Source organism: Sycon ciliatum, chromosome 1 (genome assembly GCF_964019385.1).
Source record: "Sycon ciliatum chromosome 1, ocSycCili1.1, whole genome shotgun sequence".
Lineage (NCBI taxonomy): Eukaryota > Metazoa > Porifera > Calcarea > Leucosolenida > Sycettidae > Sycon > Sycon ciliatum.
In genome coordinates, this window is record NC_088643.1 from 29,876,760 (window position 1) to 29,897,710 (window position 20,951).

The window sequence follows — 20,951 nt, forward strand, 5'->3', positions numbered from 1 at the left end:
CGCTAAATACGACTCGGTTTGCTGTTTTTTTGTGAAAGCTTGAGCGCGCGTATAGGCACGCATGAACCGCAAGCGTACCGCGTCCACGCGCCAGTTGTGAACACAGCTTAAGTGGTTTGGAGTAGCCCGAGCATGCTCCGAACAATCTGGATCCAGTGCGGACTAGGCAAACATACGTGTTTTGGGTGGTCCTATCCTAGTTCCGTAGCAGACAAACGCGCCTAAGTTCCGAGTGGCCGTAGAAGGGTGAGCGTAGTCTTGTCCAGGATTTGCTGTATTGTTTATTGGTTCTAAAGTAAATCCAGACCAACAATATTGTGGGCACAGTGGGTGCAGTCACTCTTTGTACAGGTAGACTCCCTTTAATTTGAACCTCAAATTGCCAGGCCATAACTTCGAATTATCCAAATGCAGCCCCATGCACTGATATGTATGTCAAAATGCTTGAAATCGCATGCTGATTATTTTTTGCACATTTTTTATTTGCATCAATGAAACATAGGTGGTCGTACCGCGTACCGGTACGCGGTCATGTACAACGATCATCAAAACACTGGATCGACACAAAATCATTGGACATTATCTTCATCTTCTAGTGAAGAAGTTGTCAGTCACTGCAGCTTTCCTGAAACAATTTCAACGGAAAAGAACTACGATGCCTTATCCGCATCATGAAAGGCCGTCGGACAGCAGCACGTCGTTCTGAAGAACGGAAGTGGAGCATAGGCATAGACAATATTTACGACAATAGTGTTGTTGTGCGCCAACATCTCCGCGCACTAGCTGGCACGGCGAGAAAGGCCATCGAGGTCCGCGAAGAGAGTCAGCCACCTGGAAGAAGTCGTCTTCAATCAAACCTTTGCAATTTGCCTCGCACGGGCTTGAATCAAATTTCGAGAGAAGGTGGGTTTCTTGAACGCTATAGTCAATCCTGCAGCGGACCATCGATCGATTTTTGAGCTACTCTTGGCTAGAGAAGGAGAAAAGAATGAACTTCGAATTACAAGGATAGAAGCTCAATCTCACTTTGAAATAAGCGTTCAAAGTACATAGCCAATGTACTGTAAACAGCTCTTCTGTACGAAGACTGGGTTCGAATTATCCAACCGGCGCACTTTTCGTACTTCGAATTATGCATTCGATTTTGACTTGAAGTGACTTGCGGAAGATCGGTACGACGAAAAAGTTCGAATTACACGGAATGTTCGAATTATACCGTATTCGAATTAGAGGGAGTCTACCTGTATAATGATGTTGTTTTTGACACACGGTTGTCTGTCTATGTGTACTCTCATCAGGCCAATGGACACCAGACAATCAGGCTGGTAATAAGATTTACTCACGTGACTTCCTGATGCAGTTCCAGAGCATTCAGGTCACAAAGCCGCCTCAGCTACCGTCAATCGACGGTGTTACCGACAACCGGGTGAGAAACTTTTGTTGTTTGTATTTGAATTGTACCTTCTCGATATTGTGCATGTCAATCATTTAGCAGACATGTTTTTATATTTTGTCTTTTTTTCTTTGCTTTTTGCAATGACCTCATTGTACGGTGATGCTATTTCACTGCATGACTATTGTGATAATGTATAACCATGTATGGCAATATGCATTTGGCTAGCTAATGCCAGCAGAGGCAGCTTATTGGTCGTGTGTCCTAAGATACCGTACTAATTGCTATATAATTACGTTGTTGCCCTGCAGAAACCACGCAGTGACCCCAGAGGTAACTTTGGAGGAGGAGGTGGTGGTGGTGGTGGTGGCTATGGAGGGTAAGCATATTTCTTTATAGTTGTCCAAGCTGTACAGCGGCGAGGGAGACTGGTCAACGCCAGTAGTGTCAGGTTCCAAGAGCAGGAGTTGAATCACTCCAGCCTGGACCCGCTGGTGTTGTTTCAATTTCAGCCTCTTCTCGTTCATATTCTCATCTGCTCAAACAAGCGCCCGTGCAACCGTAGTCTTGCATGCTTTTTTCAATTTATTTTCATGACAGTCCAGCCTGGCCATTCTTATCCAAACCATTGTTGGAATTTTGGGCACGCAACATCACTACAGTCCATTCAGAAAAAGATGAACTTCTAGCTTTTGGCCATAAATGGGTCAAACTTTGAGTTTTTTTAGAATTTTTTTCTGCAATCCCCTATGGAATCCTCTTCCAATTATGTTTCTGAAGTCTATTTGTCCAAAAAGCAAGCCATAACAAGAATAGGATATCGGCCAGGTTTTGCCCCAGAAGCATTGAATTAGAAAAAACCATCAAAATCCAGGCCGTTTGACCCTGCCTGCAACAGTGCATTGTGGGGTTCGAGCCCCAGTTCAGGTACCCTTTTTGGACTCTTTTTCAAAGTTCAAATTTCGCAGCACTGCACTGTGTACAATGAAATCACGAAAAATCGCCAAATACGGGAGCTCGCCAGAGCCAGAGCCCATCTTTTTCTGAATGGACTGTAGAGAGCTTCAAGGACTCGTTTGTTTCTTACGAAATAAGTCACTGGGTCTGGGTCTCTTGCGTATCTATGTTGTTTGGTATGTACATTCATGCTTCTTTGTGCAGTGGCAATAACACCTTCTTGCCAGGCTACTTGCAGAACACTGTTGGTTCTAATGGTGGTGGAGCCATGGGCCGTGGTCCTGGACCATCTGGTGGTGGTGGCGCGCGTAGACAATCGCGTCCAAGCCAAAGCGGTAGCGGAGGAAGAGCGCCACCAGCCCGTGTCATTCAACTCACTCAGAAAGAGGTAAGCAACAGCCAATGTACCTCATATGTATTGCCATGGGGGAATTGCGAAACCAACGCAAATCCTTCAATCGGAACGTTCCGTTCAGTTTCTTACAAGGGTCTTTTCATGGGGAATTCAAGCCAACATGCAACGCATTGGCTACTAGAAGTCAAACGCTGTTACTAGCCAAAGTTTGAGAACCCAATCGCTTCCATTGTGTGTATTCGCTTCTGACTTCAACTTTTTTTATTTTTCTGTCCAGGAGCCACTTAAAAACTCCGAGAATCGTTGGGTGCGTTCCACTCAGCGCAAGGCTGATGCTTCAGACGGGGAAAAAGCTACGGAGGTATGGTTTACTGGTTTATAATGTGACTACTTTTCTGTGGCCGCATACCCTGGGGAAGTGTGTACCCTGTTGTGCAGAATTAGTGTATTTGGTGCTTAGTCTGCTAATACTCTCACGAAACTACCGTTCGTATGCATGTCTGGAGAAACTATGACCAAGCCTTCGCTATGGTAAGGGGAGCCCATTCACGTGGTGGGGGTGCTCAGAAAATGACAATTCAATTCGAAATGGTGAGACTGACGGCAACAGTTTTATTGGGACACTTATCAGATGTTGATGTCAAAGTTGATGAGTACAATCCAAGCACCCTTCAAGTCTTGCTGCCCCTAAAAAGTAGCATCACCCCAGCCACCACCTTAACGCACACGAACAATCAGATAAAAATGACAGAAGGAACGAGTTTGACTTTAGTTGGGCTTGATCATTGCAATAACTCTTGGAAGATATGTAGCTCTAAACTTGATTATTTAATATTTAAACTCCTTGTCTCGCCACCGAACTTGTGTTAGATTTACTTGTGGCCACTCAGAACACAGGGTAAGCCGGGCAAACTTTCAACTAGGCACCTTGAAAGCGTGGTCATCTTCTATGAACGGTGGGTATATCAACCCTTCCTTGTCTCTGATTTCTGATCTTCCTTACTACTTGCAGGCATTGTCTCGTGCTTTCCGTGGCTTCTTGAACAAGCTGACGCCGGAGAAATTTGAGACCATCGCTGAGAAAATCAAGGGATTGGTCATCGATACCGAGGAGAGGCTTACCTTGGTCATTGAATTGATCTTTGAAAAGGTTTGTCACTTTTAGTTTTCTATCTCCAAGAAAATTATTTAACTTTTAGTTTTATTGTGCCTTTGTATGCGTAAGACTGTGTAATATCAGTATGTGATTGTGTGTTAAAAAATAAGGAATTCCACAGAATATCTTTACGTGCAAAAGGTTTATTTGGTGTCGCTGGTGCTTGCATCCTGCAGTAATGCCAGCTTTGTTATGGAGTATGTGAACTGACATGTAATTTACAATGGTTTGCTTCTTTTCTGTATTAGTCTCTGTCCGAGCCTAAATTCAGTCCATCGTATGCATCACTTTGCCGGCACATGCTCACGGTAAGTGGCAGTCTATATTATGGTATCAATGGTTCACTGCTGCTGCTGTTCCAGTCACATCATCACTCTCATTCTGTACAGAACAACCTGGTGTAATCCAGCAGTTGGCTATCCGCTGACAAAGTTTGTTTTACTCCAATGAAGTGTGTGGTACTGGCTGCGTTAGAGTAGCTTCTCCTTAGTCTACTGGGATCTTCGTGCTTCCTTGGCCCATTTCTGTCTTGTGTGTGTGTGTGTGGGTGCCTCAGATCAAAGTTCCAGTCAGCGATGAAACTGAAAACTCAACAGTGTCTTTCCGCAAGAAGCTGCTCACACGCTGTCAGGCTGTATTCGAGCAGGACAAGGCTAATGACAAGAAAGCGGAGAAGGTCGTGTTGCTGAAGGAGCAGTTGGAGAAAACACCAGATGTGAGTGCTTCCAAGATGGTAGTTATGCAGAGCATGTACCAAGGGGCTTTCTCTGCCATTTGTTGCTGCTGCTTTGCTGTATGCTGGCCGTTATCACAAGCTCACGGTTTGGGCCCTGCTTTTGTTTGTAGTGAGGATTAGTGGCATTGTGCATGCAGTGGGTTTAACTGTCCTCCTGCTGCTGTTGCTGCTTGTGTTCTTCGCCTGATTTGTTTGTAGAACAAGGAGTTGATCTGTGAGAAGCTGGAGCTCGAGGATGCTCTAGCCAGCGCTAAGCGCAGGTCCCTTGGTAACATCCGCTTCATTGGTGAGCTGTTCAAACTCAAGATTCTAACTGAGCCAATCATGCACGAGTGCATTGTCAAGCTGCTGCGTGCCTCGGATGACGAGTCTCTAGAAGCGCTCTGCAATCTTCTATCTACTGTCGGCAAAGACTTGGATCATGAGAAAGCCACGGTAAGTTCATTTTCATTATTCTCCTGTCACGTGCCTCTGCATTCGGAGAGGAATACCAGAAGCATGCTGTGTGCTCCTTCTAGACAAGGGTATTTCTGGTAGGTACCTGTACTCGTACCTGTACTTGTACTAGTACTGCTCGCTTCCTTTTGCCATCCTGTCCTGGTGCTAGGCTATTTTCCTGGGCGTCAGCCGCTCTTCCCACCCTTAGATACCCAAGTCACTTCTACGTTTTGTACTTGTGCTGAAATGAAACTGTGGGTCTTTGCTACCTTTTCAAAAAGCACGATGTTGTGTTATCCTGTGTTATCTTGTGATGGTATATTGCTTAGTGGTGATGTCTTTAGCTAGTTGCCTGGTGTATTTATAATCCTGGAAGCAGTGTTCTGGACGCTCATGAGCATTCACTAGTTGCTCAGCTGTATAGTGCGGATTTCCTTTCTATTTGAACGGGTGTGTTATTGCTAGGGCAACCTCCCAAGAGTGTATCCTTCTGTGGGTCCACTGACAGCGAAACCTTACGTCACTGGCTGTAGTGTTCCCGGTGTTCGTTTGAGCAACCAGCAGAGTAGTAAAAACAGCACTCCCTCACAGAAGCCCACTCAGATTGTGCGTGTCACCCGCATGATTGTGGCAAATATTCAGACTGTGAGGAAGCTGGCCTTCGTTGCACGTAGTGCAAATCATGCTTGGATCACTTGATGTGGGTTTTCGCCGTCGGATACCCCGTGTGCAGAGTTGCGCACTCTTGGAAGCTAACTTACTCTTGCTATTACTCTGTAATGATACTACAGTCAGGCCTCGCTTATCCTGTCCTCTTTTATCCGGATCCCTCGCCATCCAGAAGAAAATAGCTGGTTACAGATATACAGCATGCGTGATGCATCCAACATAATCAGTGTTCGATTATCCGGTCCCCTCGTCTATCCGGACATTTTTGTGGAAAACGGATGTGTGCGGTTAAGCGAGGTCTGACTGTAGTAGTTGATATTGGTGTGGCACACTGCGTGCATTTATACGTTTACATTCATTGCTTAGCCACGTTACTTTTTGTCTGGGGAAAGGGTGAGGTACCTTCTGACCATCAGATATTGGTACCATATGCCTGGCCATCATTGCCACCTGCCTCGCCACTGTCATTAGATGCCATCCTGTCCGGCTAGTTTCCCTTGGATACAGATTGATGACCAATGGGAGAGCAGCGTGTGTTGCATGGGATCATGCGCCACACTGTTCAGCTGGAAGTTGAAGGGATTCATGTTTGAAAGTGGTGGACTGCATGCTTTAAATGGGAATTTTGAGTGTCTGTGGGCAAGGGGTTCAGCAAATCAGCAGCCCTCTTCTGAATGAACTGTAAATAGCTAGTGCAGGCTGTCGTAATAAAACGACTCATCCGTGTTCCAGTCCCGTGCATGGTACATGCCTGGTGCGACGGCACAATGACAGCTGTCGCAAATCACACTGAGTATTACACGTGTTTGTTGGTGATTCCTGGTTAGCTGCTAGCTTTTCCCTACTCGAAGATGTTGCCGCCGCGAAATCTGGGGGTTTGTGTTCGTCCTGGCGAAAACCGTGTTTTGATCCGTTGAGGGAGACGAGAGATACAGTGCGAAGACGTACGATCTGTCCGAGAATCGGCGAAGAAGAAAGCTTCGCAGACTACCCGTAGTGGTTGGGAACAGAATGGAACATATACCAGTCGATGCCTGTCATGGTAGGGATGACTGCTACGAAGTTTTAGCCCCATGCTCCCCAGCGCTTTTTAGCGCCCGACGATAATAACCAAATTTCATCAATTTTCCATGTGGATCAAAGCATAGTCTCCTCAATCTTCTCCAGTCGAGCTGAGTCTGGACGCTACAATGTCGAGACGCGAAAAGAGAACATGCATGAACACACACAGGAGCATCACATGCAGCTGCATTCTGCCTTGACGAAGCTGAGAACAACACCCGCACCACGCATTTGGAAGACATTTCGAAGAAGACGAAGAACTACATATCTGCGTTCAAAAACGCCTCTGTACTGTGTGTGTGCATGCAGTATGCATATGCATGCATGCGCGAAGCACGGGGTCCGCGGATCAACTAATACTTCGTTCAAAAATCATTGTGCCACACGGGTTGTATGATTTGTGTGCGATCATGGTCTTTCTTCTTGACAAACAAAAGTGAAGTTTTTCGATCTTCAAATCGCCATAGCGTCCTTGTCATGACTCTAAATCAGCTGAAACTTTGCAGGAGGAATGAAAATGCCATGCTGAATCGATTGGTACCATTTTCGAAGGGTTTCCTTGAAAAATAAAATTTAGCCTGCACTGGCTACTGTAAACACGATGCCACTTGCCACTGCCCTTGTATCTAACATTTCATCATCACTGGTGTGTAGCAACATGCCGGTTTCAAACGTCCTTTGAATGCACAGAAACGGATTTCGGAGTACTTCGATCGAATCCAGAAGATTATCGACGGTGGGCGCTTGATCAACCGCATCAAATTCATGCTCCAAGACGTCATCGAGCTCAGGAAGGTAAGCTTGTGTGTGAATGAGAGGGGGGGGGGGGGCGAATTGTGTATATATCTGTGCTTCTCCTATCTCTCACATGTATTTTGTGATGTTTGGGGAGACCGGGAGTGTTGGATTCTGTGTTGGCTTTCCATTGCTGTACCCTGTGCATGTATTTACCGGTAGAATAAAAATTGTCATTTTTCCCTTGGGTGCAGCACAACTGGACGCCGCGACGTGATGACAACAAGCCAAAGACCATCACTGAGATCCATAAGGAGGCTAAGGAGGCCGAGCTCAAGACCAAGATTGAAAGTCAGAATGCGCAGTTGACTGCTCGTCATGGAAGCAAGTCTGGCATCAGGAGTGAGTTAGAACTTTCTTTATTCACTGCATGGCTCCCATTGCATTGTCACTGAGTCAAACTTCGAAGAATCCTCTTTGGTCTCTCTTTAACCTTGAACCTTCCGAGTTGGAAGGCAGTTGGTTAGCGCTACGGAGATGTGTTGAAGCCAGGTGTCAGGTGGTCGAATGTCTCCGTGCTCTGTCAGTTTTGTGCATAGTTGTTGCACTTTCTGACTGTATACGTATCTAGTTACAGTGGTGGACAGTTACTCTTAACTTTGGCTGCCTTGCCAGTTCTATAGTATGTGGCGTTTTCAGAGGGTGTAACCAGGATTTCCTTGGTATTTGGTCGATAGTGCCCTAGCACATATTCTTACCAGTTATTTTCTTAAATTTGGGCGTTTATATCTTTATGTTTCTGTGACTACATGTAGATCGTGGCAGCGGCGGTCGTGACAATGATGGCTGGTCGGCTCCTGCTCGTCCATCTCGCGTGTCCTTGGACTCTGACAAACTCGCCAGTGCCAGTGTAAGTACTAGGAGTGTGTTCCTGCAGGATAGTCCGGAACCTACTGCTTTCCCTACTGTGTCAGGCATGAAATTATCCTACTGTCTGTTTCGCTTGACTGTCTGTGTAATGTTAACTATCACACTGGATTATATGACCGGTTTTCTTGTCTGTGCCCTGTCTACAGCAACGCCTGCACCAGCAGTCGCGTGATGGAGACCAAGTACAGCTTGGACCTGGCGGAAAGAGCTTTGGATGGGGACGTGGTTCAAGTGGCGGTAGTACTGCGGCGGCCACCTCTAGAGACGAGAGGCCATCTAACAGGTTCGTGTGTGTGTGCCCATGCTGCTACTGGTTTTCTTGTTCAATTGTTGATATTTTGTAGCGTTAATAGAAGGGAATTGTTCTGCACCCTCTTCCTCTTCTTTGTCCTCAGTCTGTTGCTAGAATGATTTACACGCAACTAAAAAAGAGACACATTGGTTTGTTCTCGCTTAGTTCACTCTTGCTGAAGAATTAGATTGCATGGATACGTTCGCCTAAGTAAAGGACCTAAATAACCATCTCGAATATGGATAGGTTATAGGGGATTCACACGCACACGCACACACACACACACACACACACACACACACACACACACACACACACACACACACACACACACACACACACCTTGCCTGGTGTATAGCTGCCAAATGATTGGCCACGCCGCCCCTGAGACAGGGGAGAGTAGAAGAGAGAGCTCGAGAGAAGTCAGTACTGCCACCAGGAAACCGCTCCGCCACGACGTCGTCCGCGATTGCGTACTGTATTGACAGCTACCCTAACGGGTCACGCCGCCCTCCACCCAAGCATGGGTATGATGAGGGACAATGGTAACAAAAACAGCAAGCAGAGAGAGAGAGAGAGATAGCAGGAGAAAGACAGCGAAAGTAGTACATCTGGTGCGACGTATACTGGAAGAACATCCCACGCAGGGATATCAGCGATAGGCCAAGCGTTGAAAAAACAGCCATGAGGACACATCGTCTAGAAGTCCCGCGCTCGAACTGAAATTGCAGGATCAAACAATTTCCCACGCGTCGTCAGGCAGCGTAACCCTTCTCCCTGCATCACCATCCATCTCTAGCAACCGTCTCCACTCACAGCTCATGCCTCTGCCATCACTGTACTCCGAGCCTAGACGATCCAGCTCCAAAACGACATCGATTCTTCTCTCATCAAATTCAAATCTTGAATATTGTCTTGGCGAGCGAAAGCCGTCTCTATCGGGCCAGAGGCATTCAGCAGAGAGCGAACATTCCAGGAAGCCAGCTGAAGACTCTCTCCCTCCCTCTCCACATGGCTATACGGCGTGCGTGCGTAGATTTTGTCTTTGGCGAGAACTCTGAACCCTAGTTGTACGAGTGCATCGCAGCCTGCATTTTCAGACAGTGCCCATCGGAAAACCGTGCATGGCGAATGCAAACCTAGTACAGATTATTTTTTAAATACCCCTGCCACAAGTTCGTGGCCAAACATGCAGCCAGGAGAAACTGACCACGGGTGTGAACGGCCCCACTCGGTTGACCAAAGGTCTGAACTTTTACCTTGTCCCGTGACCTCGGGTTTCCCCATGAGTGTGAATCCCCTATTAGCCTAAGTAAAGGGCCTAGATAACCATGGTGAATATGGAGATGGGGACCATTAGTTTGGATTGTCGTGGCAGAACTCTTGGCCACTGCATTGCTATCACTTTTTCAATATTCAATAATAATATTCCACAACCCTATTCTTGTGTATTATGTGTAGGTACGCTACTCTGGCCGCAGGCGCACCTGACCCACCACGCTCCACTTCGTAAGTACATAGGTTGATCATGAATTCATTGTAAATGTCCACATGGTTAATGGCCAAGGTCACAGTTAATGTACCGCAAAGTACTGCGAGAGCATCCCACCACCTGGACCCCTCAGTGATCTTGTTTGGGAGGTGATGCGGATGAGCGAGTCCTGTGTGAGGACACGGACATTGTACACACACTGCACGCATACAGAAGTCCTTACTCACTTCACCAGTGAGGTTGACACACACCTGTCCTGTCCTATCTTGAACATTGCCGTAAGACGGTCACATGTCCCCTCATACGAGGGGCCGACAGACATGGGGTAGGCCGGTTGAATACGGTGCGCAGCACGCTCCGCAGGCTAGCGGCCAACGAGAGTTCTGGTATACTTTGTGCAGCTGTGGAGTTGGAAATCCCTCTTTGATCGGCAACACCTGCCACATGCGTTGCAATGAGCCTGGCAGCAGGGTAGTGCTAGCTGAGTCCTCACCGGCACCGTTACTGCCGCAACCGAGTTGGGCGCAGACAAAGAAGGGCCCGCCGCTGGGCACGTAGAGCGATCGTCGTTGTGTCGACACTTATGGACAGCGAGGCCTCCGGTGCTCCTGAACCATCTCTTACACGCCGGGCATTTCCTGCTCCCAATCTGATCTGCGATTGGCTTGCTGCGCTCCTCTTTGCACTTGTGTTGGGCCATACCACTCTTTGACAGTGACCAGCCACAAACCGCACATGGTGTTCGTGGTTGCGGGCGTGATCCAGATGAAGTGACGCTGGAGTACGCCCCTCGCCATTCACTGCGCTCCTGTGCCAGTACAAACCATGCCTCATCGCCCAGGCCGAGGCGTCGGACATCCGCTCCCAATGCTTCACGCCACCTCTTCCGAGGGCCACATGCACATGCCACGGGTTGGCAAGAGGGCGCCAAACAGCAGCTCATGCGGAGTGCGCTCCTCCTCCATTCTGCACATATGACCAAGCTACTCCATTCGGCGACGCATGAGACGGGTCGGTAGATCGTCTTGTCTGGCGGAGTTCCAGAGAGAGAGAGAGAGACACACACACACACGCACACACACACCGTGAGCTGCTACAGGGCCATGTGTCACCCTACGATGGTACAACCAGACGCTTACTCGGCTAGTATGGTACAGCCAGGCTCCTACATTGTGCATGCATGAACTTAGTTACACTCGGCCATACGATTTCCCTTTCCCTGGCTTTAAATGAAGGTGGGACACTCTAGCAGTATTTTTACGCTATTTTACCCTCCTGTGTCAGGCGTGAAATCATCTTACTGTCTGTTTCGAAATGTAAGCGTTCCTTGACTGTCTGTGTAATGTTAACTAGTTTCCAATATCACACTGGACTATATGGCCGGTTTTCTTGTACGTGTGCTGTCTACAGCAACGCCTGCACCAGCAGTCATGTGATGGAGACCAAGTGCAGCCTGGATAAATTGTTTCTTCTTTTGCTTTGAAGGGCTTTCATGATCAGTTTTTCATGGTCGTGGCTATTGTGATGTGTGTCGTATTATGTTGTGTGTTTGCGTGTGGCAGGCGAGGTGGCAGGCCGGAACCGAGAGCAAGCAGCTCTGGTGCACCCCGCCGTGGCAGCTCCAGCCGTGAACAGCCCGGCGGCAGATCATCTGCTCAGAAGGCCAAGGAAAGGGAGAGAGAGGAGGCTCTGTCCCTGGTACGCATGTCCAGCTCCAGCCATGCATCTCCTAGTGAGGAGAAGGCTACGCAATTGGGTGGTGCTGCTGCCGCTGCTTCGGCTTCCGGTGCTGGCAACCGGTACTCCGAGGAGAAGGCTGTCGAGAAGAGTATGTCAATCTTGCGCGAGTACTTTGACATCCATGATATTAAGGTTAGTATTCTTTCCATATTCGTTTGCAATTGACTTGCCAGCCTTTGGGCTGTGGGTTCTGTGTGTGTATGGCTTCCTTTGTCTTAACTGGGCATTATCGTATTCTGATCGTGTACAGGAGGTATTCGAGTGTCTGCAAGAGCTGCAGTCTCCTGGACACTTCAGTGCTATCATCAGTGCTTGGCTGAACCATGTAGTTGACAAGAAGCCAGTCAAGCAAATCACAACTGGTCGCTTGATTTGCAAGCTGATGTCTGCTGATTACGAGGGTCTCTTCACTGCCAGGCATATCTCAGATGGGTAAGTTCTAGGGGTGAAACGATTACACTTTTCAAATATCGGCTAACCTACCCTTGTATCGATTCAATTATCGATCATGATATCGATTACTGCATCCTAGAACTTCCTATACTACGCACAACTTACTTGACACAACGCACCATCAAGGTTTTGAATTGAGACGCTGAGTACAATTTCATAATTATTAAGTTAACTTGATTACATGATCACTCAACCGTATACACGTACTACATAACAACAGGTACAGCGTTGCCGCGCCAGACTAGCACAAAGCACGCCGTGTTGACATATGCAGATGAACCGCGTACTACACAGTTCAGTGGCACATCACATGCACGTGCAGGTGCAGTGCAGACAGTCAGTACATGCACTGTCGATCTACAATGTCAGGGCTCACGGTTGTGTACAAATACGTGGGCGCCATTTTGTTTCAGGCCAGCTCACGCGACCACAGCTCGACCGCCCCTTGTACACAAACTCTAGGCATCTCGCAGCGCATTTTCAGTGCGACACATGCCTCTTCAAAACGGAATAAGGTAGCACGGGTAGACAGTACGACACTGGAAATGTGTGTGTAACCAGGCAAGATGTGAACAAGGGAATCAACCGATGGAATATTTGATTTTGGCCCTGGGAAACTGAAGATGTCACAAAGTCTGTGAATGCTCTACGGCGATCCCTTTATTTAGAAAAAATCGCTTCGGTTAAACCGTAGCTTAGCATCTACTGAAGATTTTGAGCCGTCGATTGTCAAAACTGGCCAATATCGTGCTACCTTATACTGTTTTAAAGCGAGCTAATTCGGCAGGGGCGCACGCAAATTTGTTGTAGATGCGGAAACTGCACCAGCAAGGCGTTTTTTGTAATGTTCCTCCGTGACTGACGAACTCGAGAAATATTATTCACCGTTTGCTATCTCGCTCATCGGCGGTCTACTGCTGTGTGCTTCAGCAGCTATGGCGAACCGAAAATACATGGCCAGTACAACGGCGAAGCCATTTGATTTGTCCTCTTGCAACGAAACAGAGTGGCAAATCAAACGAGCGAGCTTTGAAGCTCAGGGCCCTACGCTATGCTTTTTTGGCTAGCTAGCTCATGCATGTTATTAGAACTGATGGAAATGGGTTTTTTTTTCATTGATTGGCTACATTAAACTTTCTCTTTGCATTCGAGGGTAATACGACACCGTATACATGGTCTACCACCCTGATGACCCAGGCAAAAAAGCATAGGGATGTAAAAAAATTCCTTTCTCCTATTTTTTTTCAATACATAACCTGGGATTCGAACACGCACTATCGCTCTGCATGCATCCCCCGATACACTTCGCATACATGCTCATTCTTCCAAGTTGCTTCACGTTATGATCTTGCATTTGAAAGCCCTATTTGAATATTGTGGCCAGCTGTCTTTGGTACGGTACGGGATAGCGCCAGGCATGCCGATGGCACAAACAAACAAACACGGAATTAAAGCTGTGTGGACCCTGGCTAGCGCCAGACGTTACTGAAGTAACTTCTTTTGCATAGCTACGGGAATAATTCACAACTCTCCATCGGCACTACTCACAGCAGCGTGGCATGGCTCTTTCACTCGTGCACGTGTATTTACAACATACTCTGAGAGCAGAGATAACGAGCTAGAACTAGAACACGATGTGAGTCTTTGCTTCATTCCATCAAGGAGCTCGTGTCCTCTACCTCTCACCTGCGCGCCAGTGCATCAGCGCACGAGATAGATGTCGATCCCTTTCTCAGCAAAGACTGCAGAAATCGCGACTTCTACTTATCGCAGGACTCCGCATGCGAACTGTCTGAAGCCTTCGGCTTACGAGGCCAGCACTGCTCGCAACATACTCGCTCGGAAAGAAACAATAACAACGACGGTGAACGGCAAGTCCCCAGCCGGTCTCCGTCTTCCTCAGTTCTGCTTCTTCTTTTCAGTCACTGCAACTCTCCTCACAAAATCTCGAGTCCTTGTTGTGCTCCGCGCACTGTCGCATGCATGTAGCTCGGGTCGCGTGAGCTCATTTCTATGGTGATTTCAAGATGTCCTCCCACGTAATTGAGTTTTGGCATCCCAACCGTGAGCCCTGAATGTACGTAGCGTTATCGGATCCTACTACTTCAATTGTAGTACAGTCATATACATGACATCTTGTACACGTGTTGTAATCGAAAGCTTAAACAAAATTGCTTCGTTGTAATGATCGATTAAACCGAAAACATTGTTTCAGCCCTGTAGTAAGTTCTCTGGCAGTTTTACTAATGGGTACGTCAAGTTGTCGGCTGAGATTGTGCCAGAAGTTCCTACAAATGTCTGTCTTTTTATGCATTCATGATGAAAAATATACATTTTTTATGACTAATGTAAATGTGAGGTTGATATTTTGTTGACTAATCTGAAGTGTGTCCTCCTTCTAAGTCACAGTAAGTGTATAGCATTTTTGCTTCCCATAAACGTGAGTGTTGCCTTATTTCTTGTCCTTCCATCCTTGCTTTTTGTTGCTGTTTTGGTATCTTCTTGTTTACTTCACCTCTACGTAGTGTTCACGCATTCCTTGAGCAAGCCGAGGATCTTTCTTTGGACATTCCACTTTTCTGGCGCTATTGTGGCAACTTCCTTGCTCCGATTGCTATTCATAGCCCGTCAGTGCTTGGACCGATTTCCCAATCCGGTCATCTGCTCGATATGTGCAAGGCAGCTACCCTGATGGCTGAGATTATGCTGGCAATGAAGTCCAACGAAGAATTGGTTAGTTTGTTTCACTTTTTTGTTGGACACGTCTGTAGAACAAGGCCTGTCTTGAACTCCAGTAGACAACCAATCAGCCTTCGATTAGTATAAATTTATGACTCTTAATGACGTGGGGTGCTCTTGCGGTGCTACGATGTACAGGAGGTATCAGTTATAGTGTGGGTGTTTGAAAAACGACTATCTATTCTTATTTCCGATATTTCTTACACACGATAAATCAAGTGTGACATATCATGTGCATGTGCGCAGAGGCAGGAAGATCACCGTACATGCAATGTAGTACGCGGCTGGTCATAGTCACATTGGCTTACCATGTGGCTATGCAACATGAGTTCCATGACCACAGCAGTTGAACCTGCAGCACTACGACCCAACGCGAGTCAGATCAGAACTGCATTGGACGGATGTCATTACTACAGGCGATATACTTTGTACTAATCTGGCATGTTTCGCTACACAAAGTCCATTCTTAGGACCGATATATTCTACTGTACGATAAAATTGTTTGTAAGAATAAATGTGCACTTGAAACCCATGTTATGATTATGAAAACATGAGAGTAGGCAGTATATTCTTTTACATGACCACGCTATAACCGATACGCACTGTATAAGGTATACTTGCAGTATTGCACTGACCGGCCTCCCCGTCATGGCATCTACTCAGCATGGCTGTCGATCTTCGAAGGCAAAGTGCATAGCCATTGAATATGCAAAGACAAATGATGCAGGAGGGCACTGTGAGCTTTAAACAGGTTTACTTTGTTTGTCCCAATTTGGTTGTCACTTTTCCTTTCTTTGCGTGTTCAAAATTATCTTGCAAGATACTATTCATGGTGACAATTCATCTGTATCACCTGAATTTATCTAATTCAGCATCAAAAATGGCTGCAAGAAGAAAAGTAACTTTAGGGTTGTGCAAAGATCGTGTGTCTCTTTTTCTCTTCTGTTTTCTAACACTCAGTCGGAGGAGTCCGTCGGAAAAATCTGGCGAACATCCAAGCTTCTGTGGTCGGATGTGCTGATGCAACACGAGCCATCTGAAGAGGAATTCCTGGATAGGAAGGTATGCATGTATCTGATCTTATTGTTTGCGATGTCATCTGATAGCTGTTCATGCACGAAGCTTTGGTAATTGGGCACAGTTTGTTTCTGTCTGTCCAAGTCTCTGTCAGTGTCTAAATGTGTATGATCATTTTGATGTAGGTTTTTTTGTTAATACTTGGGATCTTCTCTTTCCCATATTTTGTCCCTTGCAAACTCGTCTCAGGGCCTGAAATTCTTGAGTGGTGGTGTTGATGTTGGCAAACATGTGAAGACAATGTTGGAGGGTGGTGTCCCTGACAGTGCCATCATTGACTGGATATCTGTAAGTCGTCATCACTGGTTGTTCTTACTGCATGTGTTTTCTCTATACAACGCGTACTTAACTCGTGAATAGTGCTCATCTGGACCATGCTGTGTTGTCTCTCATATCCACTTACATGACTTTGTGCTTCTATGTTTGTACTGATGGTGCTGTTTGTGCTATGTTTGTGCTGGTAGAAATAAGCTGTATGTGTGTGTGCGTGGGGTGGCGGGAGGGGGGGGGGGGGTGCACAAGGGCACGGCCCGGAAACATGCATTACTTTGATACTAAAGCCCACACACACAGATGTCATTATGTCTATTTGTCACAGTCATGATGATGAGCTAGGCAAGATTACACTGGGTCTTAGGGCACATGTGCAAATGTGTCAATTCCATGCTCAGTTTGGTGAAGTTCCTGGAATAGAGTACACGTCATGTAGCTGTGCTTTGTTAGATGTATGTGTACTGAATGGTTGTCATCTCTCCAAGTCTCTGCTGTTTTTACCTCGTTCTTACCTTGTTCCTTTTTCTGTACCACCGTGTGCCCTCAGGCTAATGTCAGTCGTGATGATCAACGCAGGAAACCATTCATCCAGGCGCTGGTGTCCGCTTTGGTCAGCCACAGCGTTGTGCCTGGTGAGTTGCATTTCTACAGCCGTAGCCCAAAGTGTATCACCTCCCGGTATTTTACTACTCACTGCTCATGAGTACAGTAGATCAGTTCTGATATGTATGTGTGCATTGCCCATTCTTTAAGGCTGGTGTGGTCGCGTGCTGTATTGGTGAAGTGCGAGTTTGGATTTCAGTTGCCGCGACTGCACTTGACACAGTAGAGAGGTAGCGTATAACACAGTTTCGTAGCGTTCGTTGCATCAGGCACCAACGAAAAAAGCATTCACACAGGCTTTCATGCATTCGTGTGTTCGGTGTATGACAGAGCGCATGTGTTGTACATTACTGAGTGGCAATACGCTGACTGCAACGTTGTTCGACTTTTTTTCCGTAGAACGTTCATACAAGTACCGTTGCTCCGGGCCGTTGCAACCAAATCTTACGAACTGTTGTGCGCACCCTGTCTATTACTAATTGACACAGTACTGCTTCTGCTACTGCACAGGATTGTTGCTATTATCATCTTCTTATCAATCCTGTCTAGTCGAGGGCAGTTAGGATATTCCTTGCAGGTGCTGAATGGCTGTATATCAGCCAGTTGCTGCCCAATTCTGATGTGTGTGTGTGTGTTTGTATTGTACTTTATTGTTTACTGTGTGTGCATGGTCAGCTGCTGCAGCTGCTGCTTCCATAGCTCCAAAGTACACGATGGACAGCAAGCAATTGATCGAGCGAAAACAGCTCCTGGTGAAGTACTTGGATTCTGATGTTACCCGTCAGCTGTACGCTGTCTTAGCAGTTGAAGCCTTGGTTTTCAAGTTGGAGCATCCTAAGGGTGAGTGTGAGCAACCCTTGCTTTGAGCTCCTCCTCAGATTGTGGAGCTATGTGGCGCACTTGCTTGCTCTTACTCTTTATTGGTTGTGTGTGTGTGTGGGAAACGGCGTGGGGGGGGGGGGGCATTGGATATGCATGCGACTTATAGCTGGTGCCGCAACTTTAGCAATAGAAGTTAGTGGTCGTACCAGATTGGAGAACAAGCTAGCAAACCTGAAGATTGAAAGGAGAAAGAAAACAGATGATCGGACGGCGGCATCCACTGTGCGCCAGGGTGCAATTTGTTTGCCTCTCACTGCTCGGCAGCAGCACACTTCATTCGAAAGTGGCTAAAGTGGCTCCTTCACATGTGTGGAGGAGGCCGTTGTACATAATCATGAATGTGCTTTTTTGTAATAGAACGTGACCGTTAACCCTCTGCGTGCGGATGACGTGTATACACGCGCCTGAACCCCAGTCCGGTTCTCTGATGACGTGTATGCACACGATTCGGTTTGCATCGTGTGTCGCTGTAAATAGACCAGTGTACAAACTTCCGTTGCTCTGTGAAGGAGCATCCGATCTCCACAAACGACACATCGTTGGAAAGGTCTTGAGCTCAGCTTTCCAGAGATATAAAGAGGAAGGGCTGTCAGATATCTGCAAAACGTTTGCCTTGGTGGAGGAAGTACATGATGTTCATGATGACAAGTCTGTTGATCCCAGAGCTGCAGAGAGTGCTCAATGTCATAGACAGAGCTTAGTATATACCGTAAAGTACCGTTGATCCGCCCCCCCCCCCCCCCCACGCCATGTCGCTTCCCAGCTGTGTTTTCGGCAGGGGGCGGGAATTAGATCAAGGCTGTGAAGTGGAGTACGATGTACAACAACGTTGAGGATCAGACTCGATGTCCTGTATTGCGCACATTTTCATCCTGGATTGGCACGTATTGTGTACAGCAGTGCAAGCGTTGGTTCAACATCGTATTTCGTTGTATACGCCGAAATCGCTTCACAGGTAGAAAATCGACAGGGGGCGGGTATTCGAGAGGGGGCGGATCAAAGGTACTTTACGGTACATGCAGTTGTCTGATAGTTGCCTCGCTGCATGAAACTCTGAGTTGCAACCAACCTTAAATGTCCTCCGCTGAGTCTGTACTGATGTTCATGAGTTGTATTCATTAGGTGGAGGAAGTACATGATGTATATTTATTATGCTCTGCATATGTTATTCACCCCTGGTGTATAATGTGCCATGTGTTACAGGTCTTCTTCATGAAATCTTCAACGCCCTGTATGTGGAGGCAATGTGTGATGCTATAGAGGAAGAGGCTTTCTTTATGTGGCAGAAGCTCCCGGCTGGAGACGCTCCACAAGGCCATGGCGTAGCTGTTCAGTCAGTTATGCAGTTCATTAACTTCCTGCGCAGTGCCGACAAGGCATAAACTGACGTCGGCAAGGCGTAAACCGACCGCAAAGCTTGTCGGCTATTTGTAACTCTCTTCCTTTCCTCTTTCCCTTTTTCTTTGTTCTGTTATGCTTTGCCCGCTCGCTCACACACACCTACACACACACACACACCTACACACACACACACACCTACACACACCACACACCACACACCTTGGACGACCATCGCTAGTGCAATGCACATACACACACTCTCTCTCTCTCTCACACACACACACACACACACATACACACACATACACACACATACACACACACACACACACACTTCTCTCATCTCCTCTCTCATTCCTGCATTATCTACTCTGTAGATGGAGGAATCTTTCATATTATTTGGAGTTGTCTAGCGATTTTAATTATGTCACCCAACGATTATTTTCCTTTAGTGCGCATGTTTGCTGGCCTGGCCAAAGGAACAAGTCTGGTGTTGTTTGGTTGTTGAGGTTCAACTGTTCAAATCTCCTAATTGTGTAGACTCATCGCATTTGTGTATACTATTAGGTCTCTGACAAGCCGGCCAACATGTACTCCATCTCTCTCTCTCTCTCTCTCTCTCTCTCTCTCTCTCTCTCTCTCCATCTCTTTCTCTCTCTCTCTCTCTCTCTCTCTCTCTCTCTCTCTCTCTTTCTCTCTCTCTTCATTTATTTCTGTTTGCACGGCAGAGGAGGGGGTTGTAGTGCCGCCGCCGCCACCGTGTTGACACACACTCTCCTATCTAACCATGTATGATCATCATCAGGATTGTGTGCGTTCTGTTTGTGTCGTGGAGCAATCAGCCGTCTTGTAGTGTGCTGCTAGTCGTAATCATTGTCACCTCGCTCAAACGCATCATCATCATTATATCATCATCGACTTCTGTTTGTTTTATTTGCATTTCTTTACAATTTGGTACTATTATTTGTGAAGTGGCATCTCCTTGTTCTGAAGCAATGTGATTGGATGCTGGATTTGATCATCATGTTTGACATGTTTGTATGGCGACAGTGTTCTAATGTGTTGTCTCCTCTCCGCTCGACTCCAGCCATCATCCTTCTCACATTGACTATTGCTATTTAACCTGCGAGGCCCGCCTGCTGCCACTTTCTACTCTGGTTTGGCATTCAGTTTATTGTTTTGGTGTTTCCCCTAATTTTCAGAATTTTTTTGTTTTGCATTTTGGCATTAGAAAGTTGCAACTCGACAATCTCAATGATTTCTACTTCTTTCCTACAACCATATCTTGGGCCATGTTTTCCCTCTTTTCTCTTTCCCAGCTGTTTCTTTTTTGTCTTGTGTACTGTGGCGTAGTGTTTGTGGTAGTAAAAACAACTGTGTTCTGGAAAGTGTGCTCTACCTTCGCCGGTGTAACCGCCAAAATAGCAGCAGCAGCAGCCCTGGCCCTGGCTTGCAGGGATACTACTACACAGTCTACAGTACTGTTGTAGTACGTCGCCCCGTTCCGTGTTCGCAGTTACTGTATTTTCAAGTGTTTTACTATAGTCCATTTCAAAAAGATTAGCAATCAGGTTTTGGTCTTAAAAAGTATGAAGATAAGGGAAATTTGGACAACAAAGTGCATACCG

At 46.7% G+C, this 20,951-nt stretch overlaps 1 protein-coding gene across 2 annotated transcripts in view; it reads left to right on the plus strand.

The window, feature by feature from the left end:
- Nucleotides 1-20,716, plus strand: part of LOC135822096 (eukaryotic translation initiation factor 4 gamma 3-like) — a 36,603-nt gene extending 15,887 nt beyond the window's left edge. Inside the window, exons 8-28 of one of the 2 annotated variants that reach the window (XM_065334916.1) lie at nucleotides 1,299-1,426; nucleotides 1,705-1,772; nucleotides 2,555-2,738; nucleotides 2,983-3,066; nucleotides 3,718-3,855; nucleotides 4,110-4,169; nucleotides 4,418-4,576; nucleotides 4,796-5,032; nucleotides 7,421-7,561; nucleotides 7,756-7,903; nucleotides 8,317-8,411; nucleotides 8,578-8,714; nucleotides 10,185-10,232; nucleotides 11,778-12,087; nucleotides 12,206-12,387; nucleotides 14,934-15,141; nucleotides 16,108-16,209; nucleotides 16,414-16,512; nucleotides 17,045-17,129; nucleotides 17,776-17,940; nucleotides 19,186-20,716. In XM_065334916.1, the coding sequence (XP_065190988.1) occupies nucleotides 1,299-1,426; nucleotides 1,705-1,772; nucleotides 2,555-2,738; nucleotides 2,983-3,066; nucleotides 3,718-3,855; nucleotides 4,110-4,169; nucleotides 4,418-4,576; nucleotides 4,796-5,032; nucleotides 7,421-7,561; nucleotides 7,756-7,903; nucleotides 8,317-8,411; nucleotides 8,578-8,714; nucleotides 10,185-10,232; nucleotides 11,778-12,087; nucleotides 12,206-12,387; nucleotides 14,934-15,141; nucleotides 16,108-16,209; nucleotides 16,414-16,512; nucleotides 17,045-17,129; nucleotides 17,776-17,940; nucleotides 19,186-19,364 (2,957 nt within the window). In that variant the 3' untranslated portion in view covers nucleotides 19,365-20,716. The remainder of the gene's footprint in view (nucleotides 1-1,298; nucleotides 1,427-1,704; nucleotides 1,773-2,554; nucleotides 2,739-2,982; nucleotides 3,067-3,717; nucleotides 3,856-4,109; nucleotides 4,170-4,417; nucleotides 4,577-4,795; nucleotides 5,033-7,420; nucleotides 7,562-7,755; nucleotides 7,904-8,316; nucleotides 8,412-8,577; nucleotides 8,715-10,184; nucleotides 10,233-11,777; nucleotides 12,088-12,205; nucleotides 12,388-14,933; nucleotides 15,142-16,107; nucleotides 16,210-16,413; nucleotides 16,513-17,044; nucleotides 17,130-17,775; nucleotides 17,941-19,185) is intronic. The other variant, XM_065334917.1, reaches the window with a different exon arrangement.
- The last annotated feature ends 235 nt before the right edge of the window (nucleotides 20,717-20,951 follow it).